Source organism: Formica exsecta, unplaced genomic scaffold, assembly GCF_003651465.1.
Source record: "Formica exsecta isolate Colony F162 unplaced genomic scaffold, ASM365146v1 scaffold768, whole genome shotgun sequence".
NCBI lineage: Eukaryota > Metazoa > Arthropoda > Insecta > Hymenoptera > Formicidae > Formica > Formica exsecta.
In genome coordinates, this window is record NW_021853535.1 from 22,479 (window position 1) to 42,376 (window position 19,898).

General features: G+C 31.8%; 1 protein-coding gene across 2 annotated transcripts; it reads right to left on the bottom strand.

Annotated features, from left to right (window-relative positions):
* Positions 1-11,860: 11,860 nt before the first annotated feature.
* On the bottom strand, positions 11,861-16,988 carry LOC115243963 (pyruvate kinase-like). 2 transcript variants are annotated; one of them, XM_029821295.1, is made up of 8 exons: positions 16,678-16,988; positions 15,691-15,733; positions 14,685-15,029; positions 14,418-14,604; positions 13,427-13,948; positions 12,909-13,247; positions 12,541-12,697; positions 11,861-12,006 (listed from the first exon to the last, which is right to left on the bottom strand). In XM_029821295.1, exons 3-8 carry the CDS (start codon positions 15,027-15,029, stop codon positions 11,994-11,996), a joined length of 1,563 nt encoding a protein of 520 aa, XP_029677155.1. In that variant the 5' UTR covers positions 15,691-15,733; positions 16,678-16,988; the 3' UTR covers positions 11,861-11,993. The 2 variants fall into 2 exon arrangements, with proteins under 2 accessions (XP_029677155.1, XP_029677154.1); XM_029821294.1 differs by lacking the exon at positions 15,691-15,733 and having other exon boundaries at positions 16,678-16,987.
* Positions 16,989-19,898: the final 2,910 nt, after the last annotated feature.

Below are 19,898 nucleotides of genomic sequence, written 5' to 3' on the forward strand. Positions count from 1 at the left end.
TAAACTTGGAATCAACTGATGTCTATATTTACGCTGAAATTTATATTCAGAAAATTTTCAAATCTCCATTTGTTAAAAGCATTTCTAAATGAAAAAAAATTGCTGAAAATTAATCGAATTTATTGTTTTCATACGTACACATGGAGTAAAGTTCTTTTTATTCTTTTTTCTTTTTTAAGTATTTTGCGATTTTGTCGCACGGAATCTCGAGCGCGTATGACATGGAGCTGGGCAAAAAATGTTATTTATTTCAATGCACAATTCACAATCGGTGATTTTATCCTTCCTTCCATGTGCATTTCGCTTACTCCTACAGACATCTAAATTGAATATCTCCATTGAAAAACTCTACTGTATTTTCATACATTCTTTCATGCGGAAAATTCGCTTGTTAAATCACCGAAAAATGAAAATCTTTAGCCTTTCGATATTTTTACAATATATAATATTTCGCGAATCGCGATGTGCTATTGCTTTAATGATCGATTTCCTCGCAGTTACATAGCATTTTATATTGTTCTATTGAAATAGGTGTTTTATTTAATAGAAACTAATATCGTAAATAATAAAAATGTGTAAAATACTTTTCATTGTTAATAATTTTTGATTTATGTAAAAACGCTAATCTTGATTAAAAATCAATTATCTTCTACATAAAGTTAATTTAGTTGGTTGACTTATTTGTGACAAAATTTATATTATAGTCTACTCTTGTTATAACTTTACAAGAATTGTATCAAAATTTCTCATTTTAGATAATTGTATCATAATTTTCCATTAAAATTAAGTCCATTTTCAATTACTTGACTTTTCTGTACCGTACAAAATTGTGTTGTGTATCTCATTCTTTGTGAGATTAAATTTAATTCCTTAACGAAATTTTTTAATTGTATTTAGTCAGTTAAATAATTTAAAAAATTAAGCCTCGCTCGAGATTTCCTATAAGAAAATAGTCAATTTGAGATTCATTAGAGAATATTCTTCTTCTATTAATTTGTACCTTTTTTGGAGCTATTCTGTAATAACAATGGGAAACCGCGCATGAATTTGATAATTATTATTCGTTTATCAAACTGCGCGAACAACCGACTACTTCTTATTTAGTCTTTGAAACGAGATTAATCCTTTTCATTATCCCGCCTTTGAAGACTTTACTCTGTGTCTGCAAAGAGCGGACAGGCGGTAATCGACGATATAATTCTGAAATCACATAATTAATAAATCTTGATGCGTACAGTTATATTTTACTAGGTAATAAATAATCTTTTTCTAGGTTTTATTTTTATTATTAGAAAAAAAAATTTGATGATTTCTTTTTATTATAATGCAAATCTTAACTCATTAAATATTCTGTGATTTCCGTAAAAATTGGTGGGTGTATGTAATATCAAAAATATCTTGAAATTATTGACACGAAAAGAGTAAAATGTCTTATTAAAAAACGTCGTAATAATAATTTAACGAGAAACATTACATCACAGCGATTGCAGTGCGGACAAAGTATGTAATTGCCATTAATATACATAGTTTAATTATTAATAGAGTACAGACGTTTATAATTATTAATAGTATATTATTTAAAATTTATATAAGAATCCAATATTGAGATTAAAAATATATCCTGTAACTGAGAGAGAACAATAGTCGACAAAAATAAAATGAAATAATGCTAACATAAAATGTCCAATCTCTTCAATGTATATTTAATTTGCAAAACAAATGTATTTTCTAATTAACGATTTTTACAGTCTTGAAATATATATCTGTGATTTTTATTAACATCTAAAAGCAATTTTCTCATGGCACTTTATATAATTCTTTTAGAATTAGAATATTGAATTTATTATTGTTCTCTCAACTTCAAAATCTGGCGATAAAAAGATAAAGAAAATACTGACTTGTATTTTTATCATCATTATTTTAACCATTACTCAGCGAAGCTGTATAAAAGATGCTTATTTGTACTTTAAATTTATCTCATACATTTGCAAGATGAATATAAATCGGTAAACAAACATTTTATATGCATCTAATCTAAATGAAAAGAGAGAAATATATGTGTGTGTGTAAATAAAAAAACGGTTTCGTCGATTCCTGATTTATGTAAAATGCATTAAGCGTATTCGCACATCCAAATAAAGTTTATAAACAAAATATATATTACGACAGCGTAGAGTTTAATTTTTTAATATTTTAAATTTATTTTTTCGATACATATTATCTATTTTAGTAATTTATTTATTTGTTATGTTTTTTTTTTTCGAAAAATATGTTTGTTGAGATCGAGGAATTATTGAGAGGAATTATTGAGATAAAAAAGTCCTTAAGAACGAAGATATATAGATAGTGTTTGCCTTTAGTCAGGCTTATGATCAAAGTAATAATCCGCTATAAAATAGTTAAATTACTTTCGTAGCGAAAATAGTTAAATCCAACATTAAAAAAATCCTCACGTAAGCTTGTTAATAACTTTTGAAACAAATCTTTTGGGATTCTTGTCCTGACATTATTAAACTATTTGCTCTTTCTTGTATATAGCTCGCGTTCGCGTGAGATAAGTTTAGCAACGAGAGACATGAGCGGGTTCGGTTTGTATCTTTGCAATAAATCAAGCATTTTCCGAGAAACATTAATTCAATATTAATTCTTTTTTTTTTTGCTTTCCATATGTGCGGGGAAATGATCTTTCTGAAATTTTAATAGCTACTCCCGTCACGTTCTGTCCGAGCAACACCTGTCCGACGTTCTCCCGTTTTTTTCTTCTTCCTTTTCGGTTGGAAATGAGAAGAGGTCGACGGGACTCGATTTTCTGATGCGAGAAATTCGGAAAATAATTAGAACGTACATGAAGGAGATGGCCGTCACGTGCGTTCTCTCGTATTATGCGTGTCACGTTATATTAATTGCACGCAAGATTTAGAACACGCGCCATGTGTTTCCTCGTTTTTATACATGTAGCACGGGGCGGGACTCAATCAATTTATTTAATTAATCACCAGGAGAATTGTGAGATTGATCGTAACGAAAAAACGTTCGAGGAAGCTTTATGTCGACGGTACACTTAAAACGGTGCGATTGGAATATGTCTCGTCGTTGTGTAAAATAAAATTATCAGGCAACTGGAGAATATACGTACCGCTTTTTTTAATCCGGAAGTAGAAGAAGAAAAATCGATGTCGGATGATAGTGAAACACGCGCGATAAATCAGCGCGCAGTAGAACGCTTTAAAATCGATCCGACGCTCTCCCTCTCTATGGTTTACCTTAACTACTTCGGAAACCAAGACGCATCGCGTGCACCGCGAGATCTCATTATCTTCATGAATTATTATCAACATGAAGTTTAACTTTTTACTCTCGTTAACTTATGTAATGATTTACTAGAAGACGATTAAATAAAACATACGTGAATTATCTCGTCTTACGTTTGATATTAGAATCAGTTTGTGATAAAGTATCTCAACCGAGAGAGATAATAAACACGATTAATACTGTACAAAATTGTAATGTATATAAAATTGTAATAAAAATACTTTCTCTTACATCGTGATCTTAAATTATACGCGTAGAACGAGCGTATACGTGTGTGTATTAAAACGAAAGTTTATATCGCGCTCTCTTTTTCAGGAAAAAAATAAATGATGCAAAGATAATTTTTTTTTATTTGTTTGAAAAATAAATTGCACGAGAGGGGAAAGAGAGAGAATATTTTCCACGCGCGCTATTTGAAACATATATCGATAGCGTACGGATTAAAATCGACTTCACGTATCGCGTAACGCTGCCGGAATGATAGGACGACGAAACGTCATCTCTCCACGCGTCTCTCTCTCTCTCCCTCTCTCTCTCTCTCTCTCTCTCTTTCTCTCGATATCTCGTAGAAATAATTTGACATTTTAAATATTGAATTACATGTATATATGTGTCATACGCAAGTGAATGTTCAGCAACGACGGAACGACGTGCATCGAAAAATAACACGTGCGCGATTTAGAATGCAAATGACTTGGACTTAAGTTGTAAAAGTGACTGGTTTAGTCATATGAATTTAATGTAATCCGTCGCAAGGTAGGTTGCGGTTGACGCGAATCAGCCATAAAAAAAAACTTCTCTTCAAGCTCACCACCAAACGCACACTCCCCCCCTTCCCTCCTTCCCTCCTTCTTCTCTCTTCGAATAACGTTCATAGACCAAAGCAAAGCCGATGTCGAAACCGAGCACCGCTTCGCCGGATGTGCGAGTTGACGTACGCTCGAAATTAATATATCATTACGTGGTAGTGGCTAGAGTGAAAATTAACGAGAGTAATTAATGCCTAGTTAATTATTTTATCACTCTATGGGCAAAATTTACGCGAGAGAGATATGAGCATCGTGAAATTTGATTTTTCGAGAGAGTGGCTTTTTTTCAAAACGGCGTTAAAAATACAGAATAATATGCGATCGGTCGAGAAGATAATTGTTTCATACTTGGCTAAACGTAGCGCAGTATGTTTGAATTATCAAGAATTAATAATCGTAATTTGTTAATAATTTCTATCAAATAACTTTTATAATCATTTTCAAGCAAATTGTTGAACAAATATTTCAGCGTTTATCTTTATTTTTATGTCACCGATTAGACTGATTGATCTTATCGCAAGATGAAGAACTCGATCAATCGTAAAAATTTAACTTTAATAAGTGTGTAAGATATATTTGAGAATTTTATTTTTAATATTTTATTATTTTTTATTTGTAATATTCTATTATTTTTTTATAAGCAATTATTATTAATTTTTATATATACATGCAGTCTAAAACATGAAATAACGCGAGGGATATTTAAAGTTGACATAAATATTAAAATGCACTTAAACAGACACACAATATACACATATACACATATATCACACATTGAAATAATAACATTAAACTCTTTTCAAATATTCGCGTTAGCAGCGATTAACTTTTTGAATAGTACGATGCATCGTAAGGGATTCAAGCAAACGTAAATGCGCGTATGCAGGATTCCTTTCGCATGACGTCCTTGTAATTTCGCAAATAAATCTTTTTCATATTGTATATATATATATATTTAATGTTAATCTGAAAATATTACATTTTATATGTCACTAAAGATTGTCGGCGAGCTGCGTTTCGCATAAAGTTCATAGTTGAAACCGCTCGTTACGAAGAGAAAATGTTCGTCCATTATGATCAATGATGATAAACAATTCTATCAATTATATATAATTAATAGCGTACGATCAATTCTGCAGTAATTTTGGAATAATCATTCCCTCATTATTATGTTGCAGTCACGGAATTAATGTTATATTATTAAGTAAATATCACGAGATATATATATAATAAATATATGTTTTGTTCTTTTAAATAACTTTACATAATTTTGCCGGAATAAGGAAATAAAAAAAATCCTGGACAAAGCAAATTGTATTGAAGCAGCAATTATAGTATTGTTTTGCTCGCGTTGCTCGACTATATTTCATTCACTTATTGCGTCCAATGAAATCTTCTATCTGGCGAATCCTGACGGTAACATCTATTATACCGCATAACGGTGACATTAATTAATAATGCGTCGCGTGGAGAAGCAAATAGTGTTCGACAATAGTTTCTGCGGGTAGGGCATTACAATGGTTTAACGAATCAATCGTGGCACGCTAATCACTACTAATGCTATTATCACTCGAGTGTAGCGCGTTGATGTTTGCATTCATACGAAGATTTAATCAAATACTTAAAAAGAAAAATAATAATATTAATAAAATTTTATCGGAATAAATTCCGTAAAATTGAGATTGATTTGATTGAGTTCTCGCGTCTCGAAGTAAAATAAAAGTCTAATAAATATTTTTTACGAGCTGAAAAAGAACTAAGAATGATCTAAAGAACTAAAAATGATTGCGATGATCAACGTCGGAATATGAAACGAAAATTGCGAATAAAATTGTTAAAAATGTCCCTCATTTTTACGTTGTCTTCCATTATTTCCTATGTATAAGTATAACAAGTACATATAGTATCTCGGTATATATCCATGGAATAAGGAGTAATATATACATCACAACAACTCATAAGAAGTCATAACATGGCAGAATGTAATTTATCAAAATATATTAACGATATGAAAGGAACAGGAGTTAAATCTAGGATATATCGCGATGGCAAACTATGATAAAATCTCTACAAAGAACGTGTGCGTGTCAGAGCGCGTTTATAATTTATCAGAAATTTATAGTTTATCGGAGCCAAAAAATACAGACTAATCGCCAGAGCTTCAATTCTCCGATAACAATCTCGATATTTATTTTTGCGCACAAATTGCTTTATAAAAAAAAATTAAAATTTTATAAAGCTCGTTTCAAGACGATCTATTGTTCGCGATAAAATTTTATTTATTATTTCACATGTCGTATCATACAGAGAATATTTGAGAAAGTAGAATACACATCGTAGGATTTATATCACAGACACATACTTTAAAAGATATACGGCGCATAAAATCATAGATAGAATTCTATCTTGAATTTCGTCGCGGACTTAAATCAGGAAAAAGGGAGAGAGAGAGAGAGAGAGAGAGAGAGAGAGAGAGAGTGCTCTCGCATTTGTTGTGGCGAACGATCGTAATGCGAAAATGCAAATATTACTCGGCCTTCTGACAATATTCAACTACCTCTTAAACTGTTTAAAGTGCATCCAAGCCGCGCCGGGAACTTTCTTCATTCCCGTCCGTCGCAACAGCATCGTGAATTTGCGACAGGAATAGTTGGTTCAACTTTGACTTAATCAAAAATTTATCCGTCCAACTCCCTGTAACCCTATGCAATTTAAATAAGACACGCAAAGGCGTGAATCTAAAAATTCATATATTTGGCTCCCGTTCGTTTGCCATAAGTAGTATAAAGTTACATTTCTTCGTCGAGTTTTTTCCTCTCTTTCTCTCTCTCTCTCTCTCTCTCTCTCTCTCTGGAGATGTAGACATTTTAATCATCAGGATTTCATAACAAATTAATCGTTGCATTTTTAAAAAATTGTTATATGACTCCTGGTCTTTCATGTATCCCATAACACATTTAAAAAGTCATTAAAATACTATTCCTCGTTAAAAAATAAAATACGACAATCTCAAATTTACATGCAGTAAATACGAAAAGCTTGTTACGGCCGACATATTTTTAAGCGAAATCTCGAATTTATTGCATGAATATTTGTATATCGTACTGCTTTACTAATTAAACTTACTATATTTAATTTTACTAATTATTTTTGCTAATTAAAGTCTCGGACGCATTTTGACCTCGGAATTATTTGAATGCGAGAGTGGGTAGAACTAAGAGACACAAAATACGTGCGATTGAACATTATGACATTACGCTATTATACGAGAATAATTACATATATATATATAGGGGATCAAGCGTCACTATCCACTCGATCGCCTCCGCCGCTAATGTCTAAATAAACATATCTGTCGCTAATGGGGACATTAATTGATCTCATGTATGATATCGAAAGTGCCCGGAATAGATGGAGTGGCGAGATATCGTCACTTTTTTCATCTCAAATTACACGAGAGATATCTATTAAAATATTCAAATCATCTTGGACGTTTTATTTCATAAAACATTTTTTTTTAATGCGTATTTTATTGCATTTTATTTCTATGGTATTATTTCATTGAAAATACAAGTTCGAAGAAAAAGTAATGCAAAGTAATGAAAAAAGTTGTGTAGAAACTACTTTCTGTGACGTAAAAAAAACGATGATATATAAGATATAGTGTGAAATTAGATATCTCTCTGTTCTTAATCAAATAATACAATTGTATGATCTTAAAAATATGAAAGAAATAGAGAGAGAGAGAGAGAAAGTTATAAGATTTTTCGTTGTCATTGCTATTATTTGTGAAAATCTATGAGTTCTAAAAAATTAATAAGTTTTCATATATTTTATTTGCCAAAAATTGATCCCATGCCTGGAAAATAATAAATAAATAATGACAATAAATTCATATTATAAAGTTATGATATTTGATCGATAAATAATGTTTAGTTTTAAGTAAATATTATTCATAGATAAAATTGTGTGCTGGTTAATTTATGTTTGCTTCAAAACACACATGTATGCGACTGGTTATGATTAGAAAATTTTGATGCTTCGAAATATCGCCGAATTTTTAGTCGTTTTCCTGGTGGTGACTGCAAATCTATTGTTTCGCATTAATTCGCGTCGATATTCGTTCGCACCGTGGAATTTCACTTTTGCGAAAGGTCACGTGGGACGAGTCTTGCTTGTTCATGAAATTGCTCGTTCATGCGTCGGTCGGAACGAAGGTTGTTAGAAACCGCGTGATGCCAGAGCGAGCGAGATGTGAAAAAGCGAGAGGAGAGAGAGAGAGAGCGAAATTTTGCGCCCCTCGTCGAAAGGGTCGATTCGTCGAAAGGTCGATTCGTCGACGCGCTGATAAGGCGCGGGCCGATGAATCGAGGGCGGGAATCGCATTCTCTTCACGCGTGATCGACTTTATCGTGCATTCTGCAAACTTTTCCCACATTCGTCGCCTAATCACTGAGTGATAAAACACACCGCGACAATGAACAGAATGGTCTCCGTGTCTCTTCCGCCTTATGCTGTACATCCGTGTGCAGCTGTAAATGTCCCCTCGATACGTGCGTTAACACGTTTACATTCGTTGATGAAAGACTCTTCCAACACACCGAGTGCTCGGCTTGACAATCTATCTATCGTTCTCCGCGAAAATATATATTCGGATATAATCGAATACTCGCGTAAATGGATAGAGATTTTATGCTCGAAGATTAATCTTTATAATAAATTCTTCTTCTGAAGATTGAAAAAAAGTTTTAACAATATATTTAATTTTTTTGACGAAATAAAATTTTGGTATCGCATTTTATCAAATATAATTAATCAAAACAGTTCTTTTTACAATCCTAACATTAAATTTCTTAAAATTCTAACATGATAGAATATCTTTACATTCAAAATCGTCTTGTAAATATCAAAAAGCTACATTGAGTGATAATTATTTTTTTTTCTTTTTTTATTAAATTGTGTTATATAAGACAGAGTCTCTCTACGTTATATAAGACAAGATCTCTCTCTCAACGGACGATTTCAATTCTCAAATAGATGGCAAGAAATTTCCAGGCTAATACTACTCGGTGTTAATTACGATATAATTATATAAAGCGACACAAAGTTTTATTTCTTTCGAAATTTGTTTTTTATTTCTAATTATTATTTCTAATTTTATTTCTTTCAGAATTAAACCTATTGTTAAAACTTTTTTCAATTTAAAAAAAAAGAATGTTTTGAATGTATATGGGTCATAGAGAAATCGTTGAGGCAGAAAAATTGGATTTATTCAAACTTATGCACGTACAACATTAATGTATCCTCATTTCGTTACTGTCCAAAAAATACAAAAAAAATACAAAATTCTTAATATGATTGAATTATCGAATTATCGAGTTATATCAATCATTTTTGACGGAGCTGAAAACTGAGATTTAAAAAAAAGTGTGATAGTTTTATTATATTTTTTCTCTTCCCACGCGTTTTGTTTTATATCGCATCATATGATACTGTCGGCGATTTTCGGGATTTTACCGAAATTTTCGAAACCTCGTCACCGTGGAGGCTTTCGCAGAATGTAGGATTTACGGCTTTGTGGAGGCCAAATCGCGTTACAAAGGACATACATTCCGTCGAGGCACGTATGCGATTGTGAAGATCGCATCTTGTTACCGATTCGCATGACGTTTCACAGCACGAACGATTTTGATATCGCGTGCGTAATTCGCGATGACAAAATCATGCTCGAGATTCAAAGCTAGCTTGACATAAGCCTCATCTCACATCTCACATTGGCATTTGTTGATCATGGCAATGCCATGATGTTTGTTAGAGACACGCGAATCTTCGCTCACAGTTTTAGTATTTGTGATTTATCCCCATTTCTCTTTCATTCGAAGCAGTCACATTTAAAAAATGACATATATAAAAAATTTTTGTATGTGTGTGCGTGTAGGTGTATATTAATCGAGTTTTCTTTTATATATTGTGTATATATGCATACACAGATTTCTTTCTTTTATTATCAAAGTTAAAATAATATATGTTATAAATTTTAAGCAATTTAAAAATATTTGTATCAATTAAGCTTTCAAATTTAAATTACAGCATTTTAATCTGCTGATAAAAATTTGCAAATCATGTAATATCATTAAATTCACCAACACAATAGAATTTAATAATATATTACTTAAATATATAATCGTGAAAGCTGAGAATTAATCTATTTTATTTATTATAATCAAAAGTTCTCTAGCAGTTAAAATTAAAAATATTACTTAAATTTAATTGGAAATATTAAATAGTAAAATATTAAAAAATTTATAGGTCAATTATACATATATCCCTGTATTATATATACTAATATCCTGTACTAGTTTTAACGCACTACGGAATATTCCAGATTATTTCTTCGTTGTTCGCTGATCCATTCTCTTGTCTTGAACGTTTTGAATCTATACATCCTATTTCCAGTTTTCTATAAATATAGCACAGTGATTGCATGCCATTTATACGACATGTTTGAGCGCACCATATTTGCGCCCATCATAATAATGTCCATGATATCACTTGTTAGCGTAAGTATGACAAAGAAAGGACGTCTTATTGGATTTATTATTTTCTTTGAATTTATTTTTCATTAATAATAATGTTGTAAAAGCTTAAACAAATGATAAAAAGTAATTCGCTATATTACAGAAAAGGTTGTAATTAATGTATTTTGTTATACAACTATTTTTAAAAACATAAGAATTATGATTTTTTTTTGGTATGTGCGCACATATAGTTAAAGATAATGATCGAACAAAATATTAATAACAAATGTGCTGACACTTAGTTTTGTTCTATACCTTTCTCACATTTGATTCCTAAATATAATTAAAAATTAACATTATCTGAGCAATGTTCCTTTTATATATATATATGTAACATTTCCCGTGATCGTTGCGAGGCTCCCAACTAATGTATTGCAGCCGCTCACGCATGACTGAGCATGCGTAATTGAATAATTAAACGATGCTTTCAAGTCGAAAGCTATGGCGAGAGCGTCTTGCAGATTTCAACAAAAGCTAAAAGAAAGAAAGAAAGCGAGACTAGTTTTCCCAGGGGAAAATGTAAGTCGAATATTCTCTCATGCCTCGCGCAGGAGAGAGAGAGAGAGAGAGAGAGAGAGAGATTTTCATAGCTAACATTAATATTACAAATATATATTTAAAAATTTACCAGTCTATTTGATTATTTTCACTAATACATAATGTTTGCGACAGCTCATTCACTAGGAAAAAGATCATATTTTATACTTTATCAATTTATCACAATCTGTGATAAAATATTTGACACTGGGGAAATGGTTTTTTATTTTAATTTTAAGAATTTTATTCATATTAATGCTGGATAAAGACACGACGTATGTATGTATATTATAAACTCGTATATTGATATATAATATCGTATATATATTGATATATATGATATATAATTGATATTACGACTTATAATTAACAGTACTACAAAATAAACGTTTTTATTTCTACATAGAAACACGAAGATTTAACGCATGACAAGTTGTTTTAATTTGATGATCTAATAGTTACTTGTCTCTTCCTTATATTATGAGATAGATTATTGTGTCGCTTACAAGTCGCGTACGTAACAGCATCTGTATACATCTTTATGTATGCATCTTTTGTTTCTTAATATGCATTTATGTATTTCTCAATAATAAAATAATACTGGGTTCATACTAATAAAATTAGTCTCTTATAACTGTATTTACTGATATAAAAAGTGACAGGATAATATACAATTACGTACATATTCATGGTTTTTCACATTACATTTATATCTCCATAAAAATCATGCCTCCTATACCAGTCAAATAGTGCGAATTTAGTCGACAGTTCTAAAAATAAAAGAAAAATTGATTAACATAAATAATTGATTATTTTATCGCCAAAAATATAATTGTAATATTAAGCGAGAATATACTTGAATCTTGGTTTCACAAATTAAATATTTATGTTAAAACATAGAAAATATAATAATATTAGAATCATCTCGCTTTTTATAAAGAGATGTATATATTTATGATTCAAAATACTATATATATATTATATATACAGGATGTCTCACAACCTCCGTACAATACTTTATTAGCGTGTTCTAGAGGTACTTCGTATAAAACATGTTGTAGCATATACAGAAATCTTGCTATATAATTGCATTAAAGTACTTCAAGTAATTTACCTATGATTATTGTAAATATATGGATCTGCAATGTGTTAGTGCTTGACAAATATATTCTGTATAATTATTATTCGAAACAAATCAAAAATGATAAAAGAGAGAATGAGATAAGTGTTTTCAGGATCAAAGAAGATCCTGCATTTGCGATTAATTAGAAGATTAAGAAAATCACGATTCTCGTTCTACGTACAAGATGCGAAGTGTATTTGTGAACCCCGAACCCTGCTGCCATCCCGTTACGACTATAACCGAATCACCAGTTTTTACGAAACCACGATATTTGCCAAAATTCAAACCGTATTGTACACGGATGTCCACATCCTTCACCCAGTCTGTTAACGACGTTCCTGTATAACAAAAATTTATATAATATATTCACACACATAAAAGTGTACTACATTATAATAACAATAAAATAAACTGATCCTTTTCTCGATATAAAATCAAATTATCTTTTTAAAACATATATAAATACTATAGGAAATACATTTAAATTTTATTTTCTTTTATATAACATTAAAAGAACATTTAATAATTAGTTTGTTATCGATATTATACCTTCATAGTACAATGGCAATATTCCGCGGTACAGATGCATTTGTCGAGCCATCTGAGGGAACCTGGTAACCGCAATAATGGGGCAGTGAGGTCTATACTTCGAGATCAAATGTGCCGATCGACCAGATGTCGTGATAACGATGATAGCACTAGCCAAACATTTAACGGACACTTCCACGGAGGCAATAGCGATCGCGTGGGTGGCGTCGATAGGCGGTATAACTTTGCTCAATAGATCGTGAAAGATTTGATTTTGCCAAATCGCGGCTTCCGCTTCTTTACAAATATTTGCCATTGTGCGAACACACTCCAAGGGATAGTCTCCCTTTGCAGTTTCACCTAAAAATGCAGTCGCAAGATTAATAAGCATTATTTTTAAAAATGAAAATTACAGAGAAAATGGCTGTAAAATACGAGAAAGAGATTATAAATAACATTAAAAATATTTCTCCTCACTCTTTGTTTTATATTATTTTGTCTCCTAAATTTTCGAATATCGACATATCAAAATGAATTACCTGATAGCATAACGCAATCAGCACCGTCGAGAATAGCGTTGGCAACATCTGACGTTTCGGCTCTCGTGGCGCGTGGTTTTTTCACCATGGATTCCAGCATCTGCGTGGCGCAAATCACCGGCTTCCCGACCTTGTTGCATTTACTGATCATAGACTTTTGCGCTAGAAATACCTTCTCCGGGGGTATTTCTACCCCCAGATCACCACGCTCCACCATTATACCGTCAGACACGTCGATGATCTCTTCGAGATTCGTCCTACCCTGTTGGTTCTCGATCTTCGATATGATCTTGATATTTTTGCCCTTCTCGCCGAGGATACTACGGATCTCGGTTATCGCGGCAGCGTTTCGGGTGAAGGAGACAAATATCATATCGATTTCCTGATCGATACTGAATTGTAGATCGGATTTGTCCTTCTCCGACACTGTTGGGAGATCCACCGCTACTCCCGGCAAATTTACACCTTTGCGAGAACCCAACATACCACCGTATTCAACGATGGTTGTGATTAGATTAGGACCTAAGAAGCAAAAGAAATTACGCGAATATTCTTGGTGTAATATCTTTCAAGATTGCATTAATATTTATTATATTTAAAAAATAGCATATTAAAATTGTGTATAGTTTGAAACCCAAAAAAATATCGATCTATTTTATGCTTTAAAAATACATGAATAAAAAGCACTCAAATATTTTACGTTCTTTAAGTGATATATAATAATTCCCAAACTTTGTTAAAATATATACTATATCAATTTTTATATTCGTATTTATTTAAATTTGTAATATCACAAATTTATTAAAATATATTAATTTGGAAAGAAAAATAACTCACACGTTTAAATACAAACTTTAGTCTTCCACATTCAAACCGCAAAATATCATTTGTTGCTCCATAGAACTAAAATTTTTATATATTTAGAACTTAAGAAATATGCGATTTCCAAAAAAGAAGATACAAGAAAATTGCTATGATTTTTTAAACTTACTGACGGCAGAGACGATAAGAGAGATCAAGCCATCATCCACAAACATGCGTGTTCCTACCTTCAACACCTTAGAGATATTCTTGTAACTAATATAAACAACTTGAGCATTTCCTTTCTTCATGTACGCCTCGTCAGTGGAGAATTTAAAAGTCTGACCCTTAACTAATTCCACTTCGGCCGAGTCGCCCTATCGTGATAGTAAGATTTTTTAAAGTACTACTTTCGCGTCATTTAATTAAGTATATATAAATATAATCAATCACGTACGCCTTCAAGGAGACCGGTACGGATTTCGGACCCCGTTGTATCGATGGCGATGGCCACGGGGATGTAAATACCGGCACGAGCGGTCAGATTCTTTTGCGCCTGGCGAACGTTGGCGATGGTCTTTGCATGATATTCGTGGGATCCATGAGAAAAGTTCAACCGAACGATATTCATCCCCGTCTCGATCATCTCCTCCAGGATTTCCACGGATCGTGACGCGGGACCGATCGTGCAGATGATGCCGGATAAACGAATGAAGGACACTTGACTGTTCATGTCCAGGGCGCACATGTGATCCAGTTGACTTTGGGCGTATAATGCCGAAGTATTCGGCTTGCCGGCCATCTGCGAAAGTTTAAAAAATCAGCAGCTCTCAAATTGAAAAAGATAGATTAGACAGTTAATCCATCAGGCTTTAATTACAAGATTTTGGATCTAAATACATACTAATAATAAGCATGAATCATTCACATGCGAATCGTACGTAGATTGTAAGTAAATGTGCAACTATGTGAACGTATAAATAGAGCGTATAAATTAAATTTACTTTCACACGTTAAAATAAAAAGAAACGACATATATTAACAATTTTAAAATGTCAATTATAAATTTTACATGCACAACAAAAATTCGCTGCCAACAAAATAAAACGAATATAGCGTTAATTATTCTTGATCATTCCATCCAACGAATCAGATATACAATACATCGCAAAAATATATTTTCTTATTAAGTGCCGCTGTTTTTGGCTGCAGAAACATAAAAATGTATCGAGAAAAATAGAAGCATTATGTGGCGATAGAATAATTAATTAAATGCACTGTAAGTCATAGAAACAACAAAAAAATCAGATTTCGAAACCATTGTAATTTCGATTAAATACATCGTGCTTGCAGATATAAAAAATGTATAAATAAATGTTCTACAGATGTATATTGGAATGCATTTTCGTACCGAAAAATGAAAAGCGGAAAAATGACCGCGATTGTACGATGAGACGATATACCTGATCGTTGATGATCGATGGTGATCCAGATCATTTTGGCAGGCTGCGTAAAAAAAGAAAAGAACTATTCCAATCGATAGCTGAGACGATATTAGATTAATTAATTAATTTTTCTCTGTCTTCCGTGAGAAAGATAATATTGGACAATCTTTAATTTATATATTGCTAATTATTTAAGACATCTTGAATAACTAGCAATACATTTTACAATATTAATACGATTGTTAGTCGATCGTTCTGTTCATCTTAATTCCATTCAGAGCATGAGTTTGAGCATGTGGCTTACGCAAGTAATCAACTTGATACGTGTTACAATTTGTGGTTTGATTATTTCAATTTATACCTATCAATCTGTTGACTACCAATAAAGCCAAAGAGAATTTTCAGTCATCATTTACGTGTAATCTAATTCTTATCTCTTTAAAAAATGTTATATGTGATATAGATCAATATTATATAAAATAGCTAATAAAGCTATATCTTTGTAGAGTATTTGTATAATATAAAGTGTATAAAATAAAAGGTTTGAGAGAAAGAGAAAAATAAATCTCTCTCGATATCCTTAATATATATACATGTATTATAAGGACGACAAGAAAATTATAGAAATGTACAGAGAAACATTATTTTAATCTTCAAAATGCATCAGAGAGAATATTATAATTTTAAATATAAAGTATTCTAAACTTTTCATTTATTAATTTGCTATATTTACATATGATATACACTATAATCTGAAGATCAAGATTGTTAACAGAAAAACATATCGATAAATTCCATACATGTAAAACGAGAAGGGATAGCATCGTAAAGCTATTCCTTCAGGCCTACATAGCAAAATATCGTCCAATATATCTCCGAAAATTCGAAAACCTGAACCTTTTGCATCCCGCTTGTTAAAAATCCGGCTGTTCCAAAATAGAGAGAACCGCGTAGAAAAAAATCGATACTGTTGAGAAAGAATTATAAAGATAAATGAACAATTACCTTTGTCTCGTTTGCTTAATAAAAGCAAGAAAATCAACGGCAATTCCGTGAACAGAAAATCAGCATTGGCAAGCGACTGACAACGAGGCAAACTCCCTGGCAATCTGTGATAAACTGGTTTTGAGGACGCGGAAGGTCACCGCAGCGGTTCTGATCATGCGTGCTAGCAAGTTTATTGCTAAGGCTTGCATAAGAGCGTGATTTTCAGTTTTATCACATCGATAAATAAACAACTATGTATCTCGCGCGTCATTATTATCATAATTAAGTAATGAGTTCCGCTCGCTTGCGCGATAAGCGCAAGTGTATTGTATGTGTAAGTTGTACAGTGATCATTTGCGAAAATTGAGAGATAAGTTGTAAGAACAATTAAGTTTTAGATACTAATTTTCATACTATAAATGAGAAAAAAAAATAAAGTTGAAGTTTTTAAAATTTCAAATTTGAAGTTCTTATTTGTATTATCTTTCTTGCCTATCATGTTCCTGAAATCTCAGAATTTTAATTTGTGTATCGGCGGGGCCAAAGGTTGGCCCTGCAGGGAGAGTTTTTTAGCGGGTGCGAGTCCCGCATATCCCACCGGACCGGCCGGTGGGAATGCATAATGCATTTTTCTCTTCCTTCGCAAAACAAAAACAAAAAAAAAATCCTAATGTTTTTGCGGATTTTGAAGCTTTGAATTTTCCGCTTTCTGTAACTTAACTTTGTGCGACCTCTTTGCTTATCATGTTCTCCTGATACTTGTGCGAATTTCGAAGCTTTAAACTTTCCGCTTTCTGTAATTTAACTTCGTACGATCTCTTTGCTTATCATGTTCTCCTGATACTTGTGCGAATTTCGAAGCTTTAAACTTTCCGCTTTCTGTAATTTAACTTCGTACGATCTCTTTGCTTATCATGTTCTCCTGATACTTGTGCGAATTTCGAAGCTTTAAACTTTCCGCTTTCTGTAATTTAACTTCGTACGATCTCTTTGCTTATCATGTTCTCCTGATACTTGTGCGAATTTCGAAGCTTTAAACTTTCCGCTTTCTGTAATTTAACTTCGTACGATCTCTTTGCTTATCATGTTCTCCTGATACTTGTGCGAATTTCGAAGCTTTAAACTTTCCGCTTTCTGTAATTTAACTTCGTACGATCTCTTTGCTTATCATGTTCTCCTGATACTTGTGCGAATTTCGAAGCTTTAAACTTTCCGCTTTCTGTAATTTAACTTCGTACGATCTCTTTGCTTATCATGTTCTCCTGATACTTGTGCGAATTTCGAAGCTTTAAACTTTCCGCTTTCTGTAATTTAACTTCGTACGATCTCTTTGCTTATCATGTTCTCCTGATACTTGTGCGAATTTCGAAGCTTTAAACTTTCCGCTTTCTGTAATTTAACTTCGTACGATCTCTTTGCTTATCATGTTCTCCTGATACTTTTGCGGATTTTGAAAGTTTAATTTTTCGCATTTCTTGAGAGAAACTGTGATTTGTGCCACCTCTTTGCTGATTATATTCTCCTGATACTTAATTCCAAGAAATGCCATTTCAAAAATTCCAAGAATAAAAAATTGACAAAAACGTATCAAGAAAATTATAGAATTAACAAAGAGGCGTGTGTGGCACGATAAGATGTGAGGGAATGGATTGGTATGTTGTCAATAAAAAGACATTTGCATTTTGTATTTTATTAATGCAGTTTATTAGATTATTAAAAATTACAAAATATGTTTTCCAGATTATTATCGATTCTTTTGTACATATATACATACAACGGTATACATAATTCTTTTACATTTTGCGTTTTATTGTTGGTGTTCCATCAAATAATAAAATAAATTTATATTTAGAAACAAAAATAGCGCGTTAGAAAGTCTTAAAAAGTACATTAAATCTATCGAATACAGCAATATATGTAAAATAGACATTTTCGTTAAATGAATTGATCGCTAATTATACAATAATACATACTATATATATATCGAGTATCGGCTGCAATTGTTTTCGCTGTTACACTATTTTGTACATACACACACACACATGCACGCATGCACACAGTCATTTTTATTATTATACAATAAAATGCACACTCTGGCATTTTATTATGTATAAAATACATATATATATCGAGTATCGGGCACAATCGGATATTTTTCCAGATCAAATCAACTGTTTTGCGACGTTGCAAATTCCTGCATTTTACCAATAATTTCTGTGCTGCAATATTAATCATGCTGTGATAACATATAGTATATACAGGGTGTCCGGTAAAGATTGTGTCAACACTCGTGAGCGGGTAGAGCACAGTAAACTGAACAGAAAAGTCGTAAATTCATTAATATAATTAAACGATATTACTTAAATTTAATTGAAATTATTTAATTTTAAAAATTAATTATATCCCTCTGTATTATACGCTGTTTTTAACGCGTCACTGAATGTTTCAGCTTATATCTTTCTTATTCGACGATTCATAGTCGTGCCGAAAATCTCGACCATTTTGAATTTATATACTTACTATTTTCAGTCTCTTTGTAAATAGAGCACAGTAGAGCACAGATTGTATGTCACTTATTTTTCTGGTGCAATATGTCTGACCGCACGATGTTTTACATCCATATAATAATGTTGACGATATATTATCAAGCTTGATACCGTCTGTTCACGTAGATACGACAAAACAAAGACGTCTTATTGGATTTATTACTTTCCCTGCATTTCCTTTTACCAACGATAATGTTGTAAAAGCCCAAACAAATAATAAATAAAAAGTAATGCGCAACATTAAAGAAAAAGTTGTAATTAATGTATTTTTCATACTATGAATTTTTTTCCTATATATGCATATGTATGGTCAAAGATAATAATTGAACAAGTATTCACTCAGTAAATTCTGCTGATACTTAGTTTTGTTCTGTTCTTTTATTACATTTCAAATATAAATTTATTTGAGCAATATCTTTTTCATATATATATATAATATATATATATATATATATATATATATATATATATATATATATATATATGCATCTAATATTATTATATAACTTTTTATTGTGCATAAAATGTACAGAGAATCATTCCAAGCAAATATTTTGGGTAGTTGTAATTGATATGTACAAAAAATAATTCTTTAATCTGGCCCTTAAAATGTTATATTAATAATGTATGTATGTACCAAGTACTGTCAATTATGCTTTATTGAAAGGTATTGTGTTTCTAGTAGTATCATAT